Genomic DNA, 14,456 nt, shown 5'->3' with positions numbered 1-14,456 from the left:
AAACATACTTGGGATCTAAAACCATTATTTCGATGAGGCCCCTATGAAAGTGTATATGGCAAATAAAAAAATTCCTTTGCAATTCCATTTGAAAAAAATTAAAAAAAATTTTCGCGAGCACATCTACGATTTTTGGTATAGAGTTAAAGGAAAAAAATCTGGTTTCAAATCTGCTCGCGTTCACGAAGTTGGCCGATGCGCGCAAAAGTTATAGCGGTTTTTATCCTCTTATAAAGAAAAAATATTTTAAAATTTCTTATTTTTTGTATGATGTACCATCCGATCATAATCTCTTAATGACGAAAATGTGCTGCAAAATATCCCTATCAAAGAAAAAAATTGGGCGAAAAAAATTTGCTGTTGAAAAACTGGATAACCACGACACACACACAATTGTGAAGCAACATATAAATCGTGAACTACACAATATTAACAGAGATGATGTAGAGAGCATTTGGTATTCTATCAAGCACTCATTAAAATTTATTGCCAGCAACAATCTAGGAAACTACAAAAAACCTAAAAATAAAGAATGGATGACGAACGACATACTCAAATTAATGGAAGAACGTCGAAAGTACAAACATACAAATTATGAATTATATTTTGAGCTTCATAGAGAAATACAATCGACAATACGCATTGCAAAAATTGAGCACTTAAATAGTCAATGTCAGGAAATTGAACGTCTCCAACAGCGTCACGATGACTTCAATTTACACAAAAGACTTAAGGAAGCCGCTGGAGTACGATTTAAGTCAATACCGAAAGTACTATACGTTAACAACAAAGCTGTCTTTGATACAAATGAAAAGAAAATAGTGTGGAGCGAATACATAAGACAGATATTTAATGACAATAACCGATCGGTCAACGTTCCAGCTAACCAACAATCGCTCACTGGGAACCCAATCACTAAATCTGAGGTGAAATGTGCAATAAAATTACTACGTAATAAAAAAAGCTGTGGACCAGACGAAATTCCCTCCGAATTGTTAAAATTAATAGATGACGAAAACCTACAGCTTTTGGTAGTGCTATTTAATTACATATATGACTCAGGCCGATATCCTCAAGACTGGCTGAAATCAACTTTCATCACAATTCCAAAGAAAAGCCACCCAAGACAATGTTGCGACTACAGACTTATAAGTTTAATGAGCCACGCTCTCAAAATTTTTCTAAGAATCATTCACTCCAGAATTTATAAAAAATGTGAAGAAGCCATGGGACTATCTCAATTTGGATTTAAAGAAGGCATGGGTACAAGAGAAGCCCTACTCTCTATTCAAGTGTTAATACAGAAATGCAGAAATGTACATAAATATGTTTACCTATGTTTTGTGGATTACGAAAAAGCCTTCGACACCGTACAACATGACAAAATGGTGGAAATCCTCACATCTATTGGCATCCAAGGAAAAGAATTACAATGCATCAAGCAATTATATTGGAACCAAACAGCACAAGTCGACATTAATGGAGAACTGACAGAATGCATTGCAATATCGAAAGGAGTTAGACAGGGTTGTATATTGTCGCCATTATTATTCAATATCTATACCGAAAGAATTTTTGAAGAATCAATGTCCAACGCTCGTAAAGGCGTATATATTGGTGGAAAATTCGTCAACAATATCAGATATGCAGATGATACCACTTTAATTGCGAGTAGTGTATCAGAACTACAATTTCTTTTGAGTCGGCTAAATTCCTATAGCGAAAAGTATGGGTTAAAGATTAATATATCAAAAACTAAATATATGGTGATAACCAGGTCTAGAAACCAAAGTACAACCGAAATATATATAAATAATACACATATTGATAAAGTACAGAACTTTAAATATCTTGGCGTCAAAATAAATGAAAACTGGGACAACTCGAAAGAAATACGATGCAGAATTGAAATGGCAAGAGATGCATTTTTCAAATACAAAAATATTTTATGTAGTCATGACATAAATATGGAAACAAAAATACGATTTATTAAAACTTATGTCTGGTCGGTTCTGCTGTACGGCTCAGAAGTATGGACACTAAAAACCGCTGAAATAAAGAAATTGGAAGCCTTTGAAATGTGGATCTAACGTCGTATCCTAAAAATTCCATGGACACATCTAACACCAAATTCTGTGGTTCTTTCAAGGGTTAACCGTCAACGGGAACTCATTGGAACAATAAAAAGAAGAAAAACATCATATCTTGGACATGTAATGAGGAACGCAAAATACAAACTGCTCCAAACCATAATCACTGGAACAATAGAAGGGAAGCCATCCAGAGGACGGAAAGAAATATCATGGATTGACAATATTCTTAAATGGACCGGCATTGGAAATATCTCAACCCTACTGAGTGAAGCCAGAAATAGAGACGCCTTTATGGAGATCATGGAAAATATATGAACATAACTTAAAATTTGTAACAGATAATTATATATAATTGTATTGGTCGCTTATATTCGGAGATCGAATATGCAAATAAAGAAGAAGATTTTTTGTATTGAGAAAATGTAAGCATATATCAGTAACAACATTTGATATCCATCCGTAGATGCACCAAAATTTCCAAAATGTGTTTTTATTTTCGCGGAAAATCAAAAAAATTAAAAAAAATCTGGCAATAAATTTAAATTATACTAACTCAGAGTCCGTATAAACCTCTAAAAACTAAATTAAAAATACGTACAGAAACCAGACAACGCGTAAAAAATGTGAAACCAAAATTATAAACATTGGCCTTATAAATTGCATAACAACAACAACAAAAGAGAAACAACTCATTGTTGGAAAATATTGTTACAAATGTATTTTTTGGTTTGTTTCGAAAAATTAGAAAAAATATTTGAGAGTTATCCAACTATTTCGCTAAAATCTAATACATAAATTAAAGTATTCTGCTAAAACTTTATCAAAATATATGGTTTACCATCGTGAAAGCTTAACTGCTTACTATAATAACTTATAAGGATAGGAAATTAAGAGTAATATTGAAATTACTATCATTTAAAAGATATGAAAATTAAAAAGCCTGTAATTCGCGAATTAGTTAAAGTCGGTTGATGCGCATCCGATTTTGGATAAAGCGAATCAATCTCTTTCAATATTTATGCATATTTCGATGTTTCACTCAGCGGCCATTGTGTGTCGCCAGTTGCATCATGCACTGCAAAAAACCTTAAAGTTGGTAAAAGTCGCGCAATGTGCATACGATTTTGATGCGCATCCGGTTTCATCAGCGCCCATCAAAAATACGTCAATATACACCTATTTCAAATAGATTCCTCAAAAACCGCAGATGTGCTTCCACATTCAATTTTTGGCGAAATATCCATATTACTCGCGTATCTCAGTTTTTTATGACACGTGTTTTCGCAAATATTATAATCGCGAGTAAAGTATTCCATGTATGTAAAAAATTTTAAAGAAAATTGCGGTTTAGTACGCGGATTTGTCAAAATATATTTTTGCTGATTTTCCGATTTTCAAGGTATCTATATCCGCGGTTTCAGTAGATGAATTCGATCGCGGAAGGCTTCATTAGAACCGTCGCGTAAAAAAAACTAAATTCACGCGGGTTTCAAAGGAAATTGAATGACAGTTGTAAATTTTACACGCAAAAAATATGTTTTGTAAGAAAATACACGCATGAAATTTTGGCCTTTCGACTCCAATTACTGGGATGCTGTAAGGAGCACACTCATGAGATATGCACCAAACTACGTAAAATCACCAGTTCTATAATCGTGTTATGAGTTTGGAATATTATCTTCTTGCGCGCCCGGATTATTAAAAAAAATCAAAAAACCCCGAAATTCCGGCTTCAAAATGTCAGCATCAATTTTAGGTGGATGCAGTGGATTATCGAAAAATCATACACTGCTACCTTATTGCCCATGGAGTATTCTGTGATTCATTCTTTGGCAAAAGGTCTATAAAATGTAAGGTTAAGCCAGAAATCGCATGGGAACATAAAAAACTTGTTGGCTTTAACCCATTTTTACCCATTTTTCTACATTGATGCCAACACAGCTTCCTCGAAAATTAATTTTAATGGTCGTCATTATGGGAACCATAAAAAAACACTTCATTTTAAAGAATTGTAGTCATACTTTATAGAATGTGTTAACAGTTCGCGAATTCTGAAAGGGTGAAACTCGGATTCATCGATTGCAAAACATTTTTGTTATTTACCATATACCCTCGTGCATTGTAAAAGTATTTTAAAATAAACAACGTTGCAAAATTTACCTAATTAATCAGTTTTCTGCCCAATGCTTACTTTGTATGTATTATGCGATTCCAAAAAGCTACTGACGTTTCGGAAGTCAGCCAAAGTGTATGCACCATTTTTGACCCAAAGGCTGGAGATATGGATATGCTCATAACACATGTATGTCTCCCACTTCTATTATTGTTCTTTTATACAGCCACAGTTTGAAGGTATATTTCTGTCGGCATAGCTGAGTGATACTTTTTTACTTGTTTATTTTAGAGGAACTTGTTACTATTGTAATACCATAAAATAAACCATCGTACGCATCAAGATCAATCATGATTTGATGTGTTTTAGTGCTTCGAACCAAACCCTTTATATAGGAGCTGTAACTCGTTGAAAACGGTACAAAACTTCTCATAACCATTTGCATAAATGAAAATCAAATTTATCTCTACAAATTATATGCCAGATATATGTATTTATAACTTTATTTAACTGAAATATTTAAGAAATTCATTATAATCTACTACATTCATATACATAATTATAACATCTCCAACATAGTATGTATATATAAATCTACAAATATTGAAATAAAAAATTTGTAAGGTAATCCATTTATTGCAATCCAGTAGAAACATACACATAGATAAATGTGTGTATATATATTAATATTTTGTTTTGTTTTTGTACTAAGTCTATAGTTGTGTAAAAATATATATGATGATATATTAACAATGTAATGAAAAAATGGGAGGGAATTGTATATGAAAGGAGATAAATCACAAATGTACTTCAGTTTGATTTGATTTAAAATACTATAAGTGCGATTCAATATTTAACATAATAATATAATGCTAAATATGATCACAGGTGTGAAATAAGATGAGATTAAAAAACATTCCGTAAAATCAATTTGATGTAGTTGACGCAATACTGGTCCCATGAGCGCCGCCAGCCACAATTGTTGATGTTTGAGATAAATAATTCATTGTAACTTTATTTAGTTTATTTGCTTCGGACCAAGTACAAAGTCCACAATTCTATAAAACAAAATAAAATATTACTTAAAATGTATGGGAAGGAATATTCTATTACAATCAAAAGCAAACTTACATCACATATATAAAAATAATCCTTATTATATAGGTAATAAGGTTTGATGCGTTTAATTTTTATGGGATTTCCTTTGGGTGTTGTTTTTGTTTGAATATTGGAGTCGCTAATCTTTTGTAAATTCCATAATTTATTTACAACACTGACATCGTGGCGTAGTGTACCATTATCCTCTTGATGTAACTGACCGAAACGCATTAACTGCATTTCAAAACGATTAGCCAAGAGAAAATCATTACCATTACATTCCAGACATCTTGTAAAAAGATTTCGTTCATCTATGTGAAATTGAAAATATTGTAAAATTTGTACAACTTGATTTTCAATAGCATCGCATGGTACATCCACGCATTGTGTTTGTCCTAGTTCTCGTGAAAATATCAAATAACGTGAATCACGTGTCAAAACAATACGTTGTTCGCGTCGTGCTAAATCTATATAAAATTGTATATCACTTTTATGTTCATTGATTTCCAAAGAATCCAAACCAAGCTTTCGCAATTCTTTAGAAAGACCAATTAGCATCGAATCACAAAGGAATCTTATCTGTGCAGATGGCGGAGATGAAGATCTGTAAAAAGGAGTTGAGAATTGTAACAAATTTATGCAATTTTTGTTCACTTAAATTCGATATCTCTGTTAAACATTGACTTATCCCGTATTATTCATATATTTTACTATTTATTCTACGCCTGACAGTCGTCACCTATTTTAGATTTTTAAGATTTCAGATACCTTTTCCAACAAATCTATATCTTACAGGTCTGTATGTATTCTGAAAGTGATTAAACCTGTGTCCAAACTAAAAAAATCGCAAGTTGAATAGTCTTCATCCATAAATAATCGGGAGATAGGTTCGTGGATTATGTTGGGCAATTGAAAAAATGCATACATATGGGGTGGTCAAGTCCAGAAGAAGGTCATGTGTTCCCTCTCTTTGATTAAACTAAAACTCAACAAGTGAAAATGTATCAGTCGGCTTTGCCGACAGAGATATACCCTCAGCCTGTGTATATTGAAACAATTTGTTCCCAAAAAAACGTATGTATTTACGTAAAAATGTTGGTCGTTTGAACCGACAAAAATGTTGATTAGGATAAAATAGCAAAAGTTTTGCAGAGGAAATACTTAAAGGAATGGATCGACATTGACCGTTATGAAAGTGGATCTCCAGCCACAACACATGGTGCCATAGGGGAAAAAACTTTTCCCATCGTAATTGAGGCAGCGAATGCAAGTTGCTTCAACAAAAATGATCCGATATCAGGTCTTAAAGTGAACTTATCCGAAATATTATGTGGGAGGTACCGGATGGAGTGGACAAATATAGTCCATATTTGAACCTGATCTATATCTGGTAGATATATTAGGATGTGTAAAGTATAGACCAACTCGGCCACGCCCTTCAAGAGTTACCTTACGAAAAATTTTTCCGAAAATTTTGGAACTTTTGTGGGGGAGGTACCTGAAGGAGTGGACCGATATGGCTTATCTTCAAACTTAAACTATGTTTGGACAAAATATTACTAAGGCCAAAATTTGGACCGAATCGGCAGATCCGTTCTAGAGTTATCTTGCGCTCCAACCAACTCACACGGTGTCATAGGGTTTTTTTTGCACCTTTCAGGCTATTTTCTCAGGAAGTATGGACTTGCCTTGATGATGACTTGAACCGTCGTATGGAGGGCAGTGAATACAAGTTGATAAAACAAAAATCAAAGCGATTCGAGAGATGGCCCTAAACTGAACTTTTCCGAAATTTTGTGTGGGAGGTACCCGAAGGAGTAGACCGATTGAATCCATATTGAAACCTTATCTAAGACTGGTACACATTTCACGATGGGCAATGTATGGACCAAATCGGTTACTCCCTTCAAGAGTTATCGTGTGCACAACTTTTCCGAACATTTCCGAACTTTTGTGGGGGAGGTATCGGAAGGAGTGGACCGATATAGCCCATCTTCGAACTTAAACTAAGTTTGGGTAAAATATTACGAAATCCAAAATTTGAACCGAATCGGTTCATCCGTTCGAGAGTTATCGTGCGCTCCAGCCAGCAGGACAGACAGACAGACGGACGGACATGGCTAGATCGACTCCAAATTGTCTGAAACACATTTCGTCCAAACATACTTGGGGTCTAAAACCATTATTTCGATTAGGCACATTTTCATCGTATCAAAGTGTATATACCCTCCTTAGCCTAAAGGCTGAGGGTATAATAAAATTGATCGTTGGTTGTCCTCTTTGTTATACCCTCCAACATAATATAGAGGGTATAATTAAATTTGTCATGACACATTTAATTATACCCTCTATATTTCGAAAATAAACTTTAAAAATCTACGTTGCGTGTTGTAAAAATCTTTGAAAAATCCCAACATTTTTTACGTTCGTTGGCCTATTTGATTGACCTAAAAATCTTTAAAAATATCCTCATTGGTTGCCCCCTTTGGTTGACCTAAAAACTTTTTAAAACTCAAAGTTGATTAACCGAAAAAAAACCTTTAAAAAAACATTGCCAATGCGTTATTTACATCATGTAAGTATTTAATTTTAAGCTTTCAGACTGTTAAAATTAAGAATGTGTTCGCTGGGTAGTTTATTTGGGTTAAGCCAATTTTGTAGTAATTACATGGAAAATAAATGAAATGAAAATCCATGTTAGGAACCATCTTTGTTTGAAATAAAAGTCTTAAAAAATACACTTTGGTAACCCTCTTTGTTTGACCTAAAAATCTTTAAAAAAAATCCACGGTTACCCTCTTTGTGTGACCTAAAATCTTAAAAAAATCAAGGTTTGTGACCCTTTTTAGTTAAAAACAAGTAAGAACAGACTATAGTCGGACGGGGCCGACCATGTGATACCCTATACCACTATCCCTGTGCACTAGCTTTCCGGGCTAGCTGTTATAAGATGTGCATTAGAAATTTTACCAATTTTCACACAAAAGTTTTGATCAATTTAACCCGCTAAATATTATCCGATCATACCGTTGACTTGCACGCTACTTCTTCATCTCAAACCAAAACTACGTTTAAAATTTCGCGCCGATCGGACTATTATTGCGACCTACAGAGCGGCTACAAAATCGAGCAAAAATTTTGTTTTTGGTCCATTTCATCCCTTTAACATTTCACGATCATCGCCAAAAACTAATCAGTTCTATTCTGGTCCAAACCCGACCTCCATACTAAATTTCGTGACAATCGGTCTATAATTGCGGCCTCTAGCTTGATTACAATTTTTAATGGACGGACAGACGGACGGACGGACGGACGGACACACATCGCTAAATCGCTTTATCTCGTCGAGATATGAAGTTTGGTATACCACATGAGGGGTCTACGACGAATATTTCGCGGCGTTACATGAATTTTTGGGAAAACAAACTTATTATACCCTTTTCCACATTGTGGTATAGGGTATAAAAATCCACGTTGATAAACCTCTTTGGTTGACTTAAAAAATAATGTTGGTAACCCTTTTTGTTTGATCTAAAAAATCTTTAAAAAATCCAAGTTGATAACCCACTAAAAAAATCTTTAAAAAATCCAAGTTGATAACCCAATTTGGTTAATCCAAATTCTTTAAAAATTCCACGTTGGTAAATCTTTAAAAAAATGCACGTTGGTAACCCTCTTTGTTTGACTTAAAAATTTTTAAATAATCCTCGTTTGTAATCCTCTTTGGTTGACCTAAAAATCTTTAAAAAGTCCACTTTTGGTAACCCTTTTGGTAGGTCTAAAAAATCTTTAAAAATCCACGTTGGTAGCGATTTGGTTGATCTAAGACTGTTTGAAAAATCCATGTTAATAAGCTTATTTGGTTGACCTAAAAATCTTTTAAAAAATCCAGAAAGATAACCCTCTTAACATCTTTTAAAAAAATCAACGTTAGTTGCCCATTTTTAGTTGACCTACAAATCTTTAAAAGATGCACATTGTTTGCCCTTTTTGGTTGGCCTAAAACGTTTTTTAAACTCGGCGTTGGTTGCCCCAAAAACCATTTTGGTTTCTCTATTTGGTTGACCTTAAAATCGTTAAAAAGTCCATAGTGGTTGCCCACTTTTGTTGAACTTAAAAATTAAAAAATGTTTAATGTCTTTAATGACTCCTTAAAGTCTTTCAAAATCAACATTTGTCTCTCCTAAACATCTTGAAAAATAGTTTGCTTATTTTTCAAAATCCAAATATCTATTTGGATTTGGATGATTTTAATTATTTTTTTATCTGTTGTTTTACGTCCTCCTGTGTGAATGTCTTAATCTGAAACCCCCGTTAAGTTTATAACATATAACACTTACTTTGTCTTGCTAACGTTCGGCTTGTGGTGACCCCATTCTCTGAGATTTTGATGAGCATTTCTATTATATACCGCTGCATTTTGGGTAGTAGCAGTTTGAGTCTTTGCCTTACTGCGAAACAAGGAACCGGATTTCGAAGTTGTAATTTCTTCAACCAGAACATCAATATCAATACCAATGCGTAGTAATAGCTCAGCTAAAACTTGATAAATCTGCAACAAACAGTGAGCATCCAATGCAGCATAGATGATTTGATCATGACGCAGTGGACGATTAGCCCAATTAGAACATTGATTTGACTTATCCAATTTTTTACCCAAACACATTTCAGTCAAAGCACAAAGACTTTCACCGGCCACCGATATTTGTTGATAAGGGAAGGGTGATATTTGCATGTACTTTAAGCGACGCCACAAATCACGTAAATCCAAATAACATGAAGTTGCCTGTAGATTCAATTGCAATGGCAAAGATTTGTGTAGCATTTGCAAATCATAGTGTAAAGAGAATCCCAACTTTAATATTTCCAAATTATTGAAAATTCTGCGACCCATCGTTTTCCATAGCTCTTCATCGAGTTGAGGTGATAAACAGTCAACTAAGTAAACTCTTTCGGTTGTGGCTAATTGTATAAGAGAAACACGATTGTCATTGTTCACTGAAGGCTTCCATTCCGAATCGAAACCGATAAGTAAAAATTGTTCTAGGTAATCTAACATATCAAGGAACTTTGGTTTTGTGTCTACCAGAATGATCGATTCTGCAGGCAATTGTAGCTTTAGATATTCATCTTTTTGTAATTGAATAGACGATGGATTGTTTTTGTGCTTTGTTTTTGATGATTTCACAGATGTTGTTGTGGCTACATCCCATAATGAATCGCTTGATTCATTCAAATTATCGCTATTATCAGGTTTTGCCATGCGCATTTGTAATGGTGGTGGGCATTCTTCCAAGGGTATATTATAAAGTTGTACCCAATAGTTTGCCTCTTCCCAATCACCAGCATTTGCGATTCTAGTTATAAGATCCAATTGCAGTGCTTTACTTTTCTTTGCTTCTTCACGGGCCAACTCACGCCACGAATCAAGACTCATACCACCCTCTTGATATTTGTGATATAAATAATGCAGGTATGAACAGGATTTAGAATATTTTAAATTCGGTGTATATTCAGGATTAATGTTGTATTTTTTAGCTAAACGTGTTACTAGTTTGGACATAGGACGGTAACTTAATATATTATGTTTAACATCGGAATAATTATATTTCCTAAAAAGGGAATAAAAATCAAAATTAAATAGGCTCGAAGATATAGTTCAAGATTGTTTTTAAACCTCTTACTTTAGAATTTCATCACAATTTTCATAGACAGTCTTTTTACGATCCAAAAGAGAATCTAAAAATTGTACTGTAGGTAATTGCTGTTCTTTTGCCACATTTAAAAATTCCTCAGCCAAATTGATTTTGTCCTGTAGCAGCAATGGTAGTAGCAAATCAAATAAACCAAATATGTGTGTGCAATTTAAAAATATTGACCAATATGCAGCCTGAAAATAAAGCATTTAAAATTATTTTAAAAATTCACATCCATTTTTCTATACAAACTCACATCTCTGTAAAAATTATCATTTAATAATTTCTGCAATTTTGGTATCAAATAGTTTTGTATTTTATGTAATTGATACGTTTCCGTCACAGCCTTATAGAGTGGTACAATACCGCACGTTTTGACAAAATTAAAAGCCACCATACGTGTATTGTCATCACAGGTCGCCTCAATAGTTGGATGTTGCTTATAGAGTTCACACACTGATTCGAGTATAAATAAAGCCATGTTTTTATTCTTCAAATAATTACAGCCTGGACTGGAGGCAAAGAGCTTCAATGCTTGTAATAACGGTTGAGGATCTCGTATAAGTACCAATTTTAATTGATGCTGTGTGGCCGGAGTACGGTTGCCTATGGTAAGAGAAGGATATGTTTATAATGGATTATAATCACAGGAAATGGGGGATAAATTAATGTAACGTATCTCTGTGCCAACAAACAATATATGTACATACATTCAATTCACAAGGACTATGTATATTTCTTACTTTTTTTAAAGATAAATTCAATTTAACAAGAGCAAAGTCTACTAAAAACTTAGTGTGAGAGGTGTATGACGTGACGTATTGGCTAGCAAACAATTATAATGTTGTAGTCATGATCCAAGCAACTATAGATATAGTTTTATGGATTAAAGTTAAAAAAATCCATTGCAACCAATTCCTCGCTCAGTACATGCGATTTGACATGTGTGCTGTTAAATGGACTTAAACCTGATATCCCCACCCATTACACACACCCATATACTGCATATTTGAATGTGTTATGAATAGAAAATTTCCTTTTAACTTCATATCATATTCATCATAGCTTACATTTTCCAAAGGTCTCCTTGAAGTCCTCAAACCAATTATCCAACTCAGGACTTAAGGTTTTGTCAAAATCTTCACCATTTAACCCAGCGCCAGCCGTTATATCAGGAACTAATTTAATTTTAAGATTTTGTGTCGAGCATAATAGACCATCCAAACTATTATCATCTTCATCCTCGAAACCAGCTGGGATTCCACAATATTTTGCTTTAGACGACATTTTTCACTTGAATTTTTTTCTATTTGTTTGTCCGGTCTGTTGTGTGAAAAATAAAATATCTATTCAATTTCACAACAAAGAGATTTCGTGTCGCGCTGTCGTTAGCGGTTTGTTGTTGGTATCAACAGAGAAAATTATTGTTTTTTCTCCTTATTGTTGTGGGCTTTTGATTTGTTTGCAATTTTTTTTCTTCACTTTTTATATTTACATTTTTATATTTTCAATGATGAGCAAAACAAATTTTTTGCAAAAACCTTTTTCGTGAAAAAAATAACAATGTATTATTTGTATCGATTATCGAATACATTTCATCACTAGTGGTTTTGTTTATATGGCTACTTTTTACCAGAGATGCCAAAAACTTTCAACAGTCCAAAAGTCAGTTTGATGTGTAGCCAGTCCACCTTAGTCAAATTAATTGAAGTTCACACTAGCTGTGTTCCTTTACTTACTTGAGGTTACCACTTTTACCATTTGTTACCATTTTTATACCCTAGATAGACGGCAGCGTTAATTTGCATTAACTGTCTTAATTCAAATTAATTCGTGCATTATACACATTCTTAATACACAAAATCAAAGGAAATTAAACTGAATTCAGGTATTTCAATATGGCAATGCTGTAAAAGAGAGAGAGCATATTCATGCTCTGAGACACAATTTGCATTGAAAATCAATTGTCTTTTGTCAAATTTCCACGTTTAAGAAAATAAAAAAGGAAAACAAATCAGAAATTTTCGCGTTTCTTTCAAATATGTAAGTAGTGGTCTTCTCGAACAGAATAGCAGCTAATCGTTTTTCGCACCTTCTATCAACTCTATTTTTAAAATTTTTATTTTCACAAGCATTTCATTACCCACCATACCAATTCTATCGAAAATAATATCTTCTTCAAATGTTCCTTTAGAATTTTGGGACATTTTTTAATATTAAAAGGACTCAAAAATATCGCGAATAAATTTATTTTATTTTTGCATTATCGTGGTGAAAAGGTCAATGGTAGAAAGTATATTTGTTTCGCATATTTTGGCGAACTTTTGTAAAACTTTACGAAATGGTCTGCTGGGTATTAACATACAACACAAACAGCTGTTTCATAAATGCAGAAACTATCGTCTGTCAAATTAAGGAATTTTTAATGCAAATTAACTCTGCCGTCTGTCTAGGGTATTAACCTGCAAAGCGTTCCTTATGCCAAGTTTACACTTGCGCTCTAAAATCCACTGGATTTCACGAAATCCTGAAATACATCCCGGTGTTTACACTTATTTTTTTGTTGATTTCATACATATCACAACGGTCAAGGTAGATGCATACGCGCAGCTGATCGAACATGAATTTTCAAAACAAGTTGTTGCAAATTGAATTAGTCATCAAAAATATACGACAATATAGAACTTTACAACTTTATTTCGAAAATTATCGTAAAACTCTCTATATATCGTATTCATTGTGTATAGAACCCGTTCCCGTACTCCGAAGTCTAGCAAGACTTGCACTTCTCTTTAAACAAAAATAGCGCCGAATAACACCCTATTCTCCTGTTTTCTGCCATAAAATTTTGGCATAGTAGAAACTAGCTGATACGTTGATTTGCTGCAGTTTTTGCAATTTCCGTAATTTTTTCGTTCCCGTATTTTTTAAGAAATTTGTATGGGGAAGCAATTTTAGATATTTCGCTCTTTTTTCTAACATTACCATTAAAAAAGTACGAGAACGCAATGAAAAATAGCATTGTAACAAAGTAATCTAATATTTTTTCACATTGTTTAAAAATTTTGATTCTTAAATTTTTTGTTGCAGCAATTGACCATCTATCTTGTTTATTGTGATACGTGAAAAGTGTTGCAACTTTTGGTACTTTTTCAGTCACAAACTGGGTTGTATATCATGTGTACTGTGATTTCGATGTTGATTTCGCTGAAATCACGAAATGAGATGATTTCATTTTTGTATGCGAAATCATGATAATTTTTGCTTGATTCCGCGCGAAATCACGAAACGCCTTCGAAATCACGAAAAGACGCCGAATGTAAACCAAACATTAACCCCGAAAAGTGGCAAAACTGGAAGCAATTTTTAAAGCTCTGTTCCTTTACGTTCAAGAATCTTCAAGTTTTACCACTTTTTACTCGAAAAGCGTTCCTTTACTTCAACCACCATACAATT

At 33.6% G+C, this 14,456-nt stretch overlaps 1 protein-coding gene across 1 annotated transcript; it reads right to left on the bottom strand.

Annotated features, from left to right (window-relative positions):
• Positions 1–4,665: 4,665 nt before the first annotated feature.
• Positions 4,666–12,684, bottom strand: Nbr (exonuclease mut-7 homolog). The gene is made up of 6 exons (XM_073976004.1): positions 12,071–12,684; positions 11,257–11,606; positions 10,989–11,194; positions 9,645–10,916; positions 5,338–5,908; positions 4,666–5,264 (listed from the first exon to the last, which is right to left on the bottom strand). The coding sequence occupies exons 1-6, from the start codon at positions 12,285–12,287 to the stop codon at positions 5,133–5,135; spliced, it is 2,748 nt and encodes a 915-aa protein (XP_073832105.1). The 5' UTR covers positions 12,288–12,684; the 3' UTR covers positions 4,666–5,132.
• Between the last annotated feature and the right edge of the window lie 1,772 nt (positions 12,685–14,456).

The sequence above is a fragment of the Musca autumnalis genome, unplaced genomic scaffold (assembly GCF_047663935.1).
Source record: "Musca autumnalis isolate F117 unplaced genomic scaffold, ASM4766393v1 scaffold_3, whole genome shotgun sequence".
In the NCBI taxonomy this organism is placed as follows: Eukaryota; Metazoa; Arthropoda; class Insecta; order Diptera; family Muscidae; genus Musca; species Musca autumnalis.
This window is presented reverse-complemented; position numbering and strand designations above follow the sequence as displayed.

Bases quoted from the DNA above. Each gene is read 5' to 3' on its own strand.
- Nbr (XM_073976004.1), bottom strand. From the start codon at position 12,287: ATGTCGTCTAAAGCAAAATATTGTGGAATCCCAGCTGGTTTCGAGGAT. The intron at 11,607-12,070 runs GTAAGCTATGAT...CTCTTACCATAG, and splicing joins CAAGGAGACCTTTGGAAAAT to GCAACCGTACTCCGGCCACA. The intron at 5,909-9,644 runs GTAAGTGTTATA...TCCTTTTTACAG, and splicing joins CCGAACGTTAGCAAGACAAA to ATCTTCATCTCCGCCATCTG.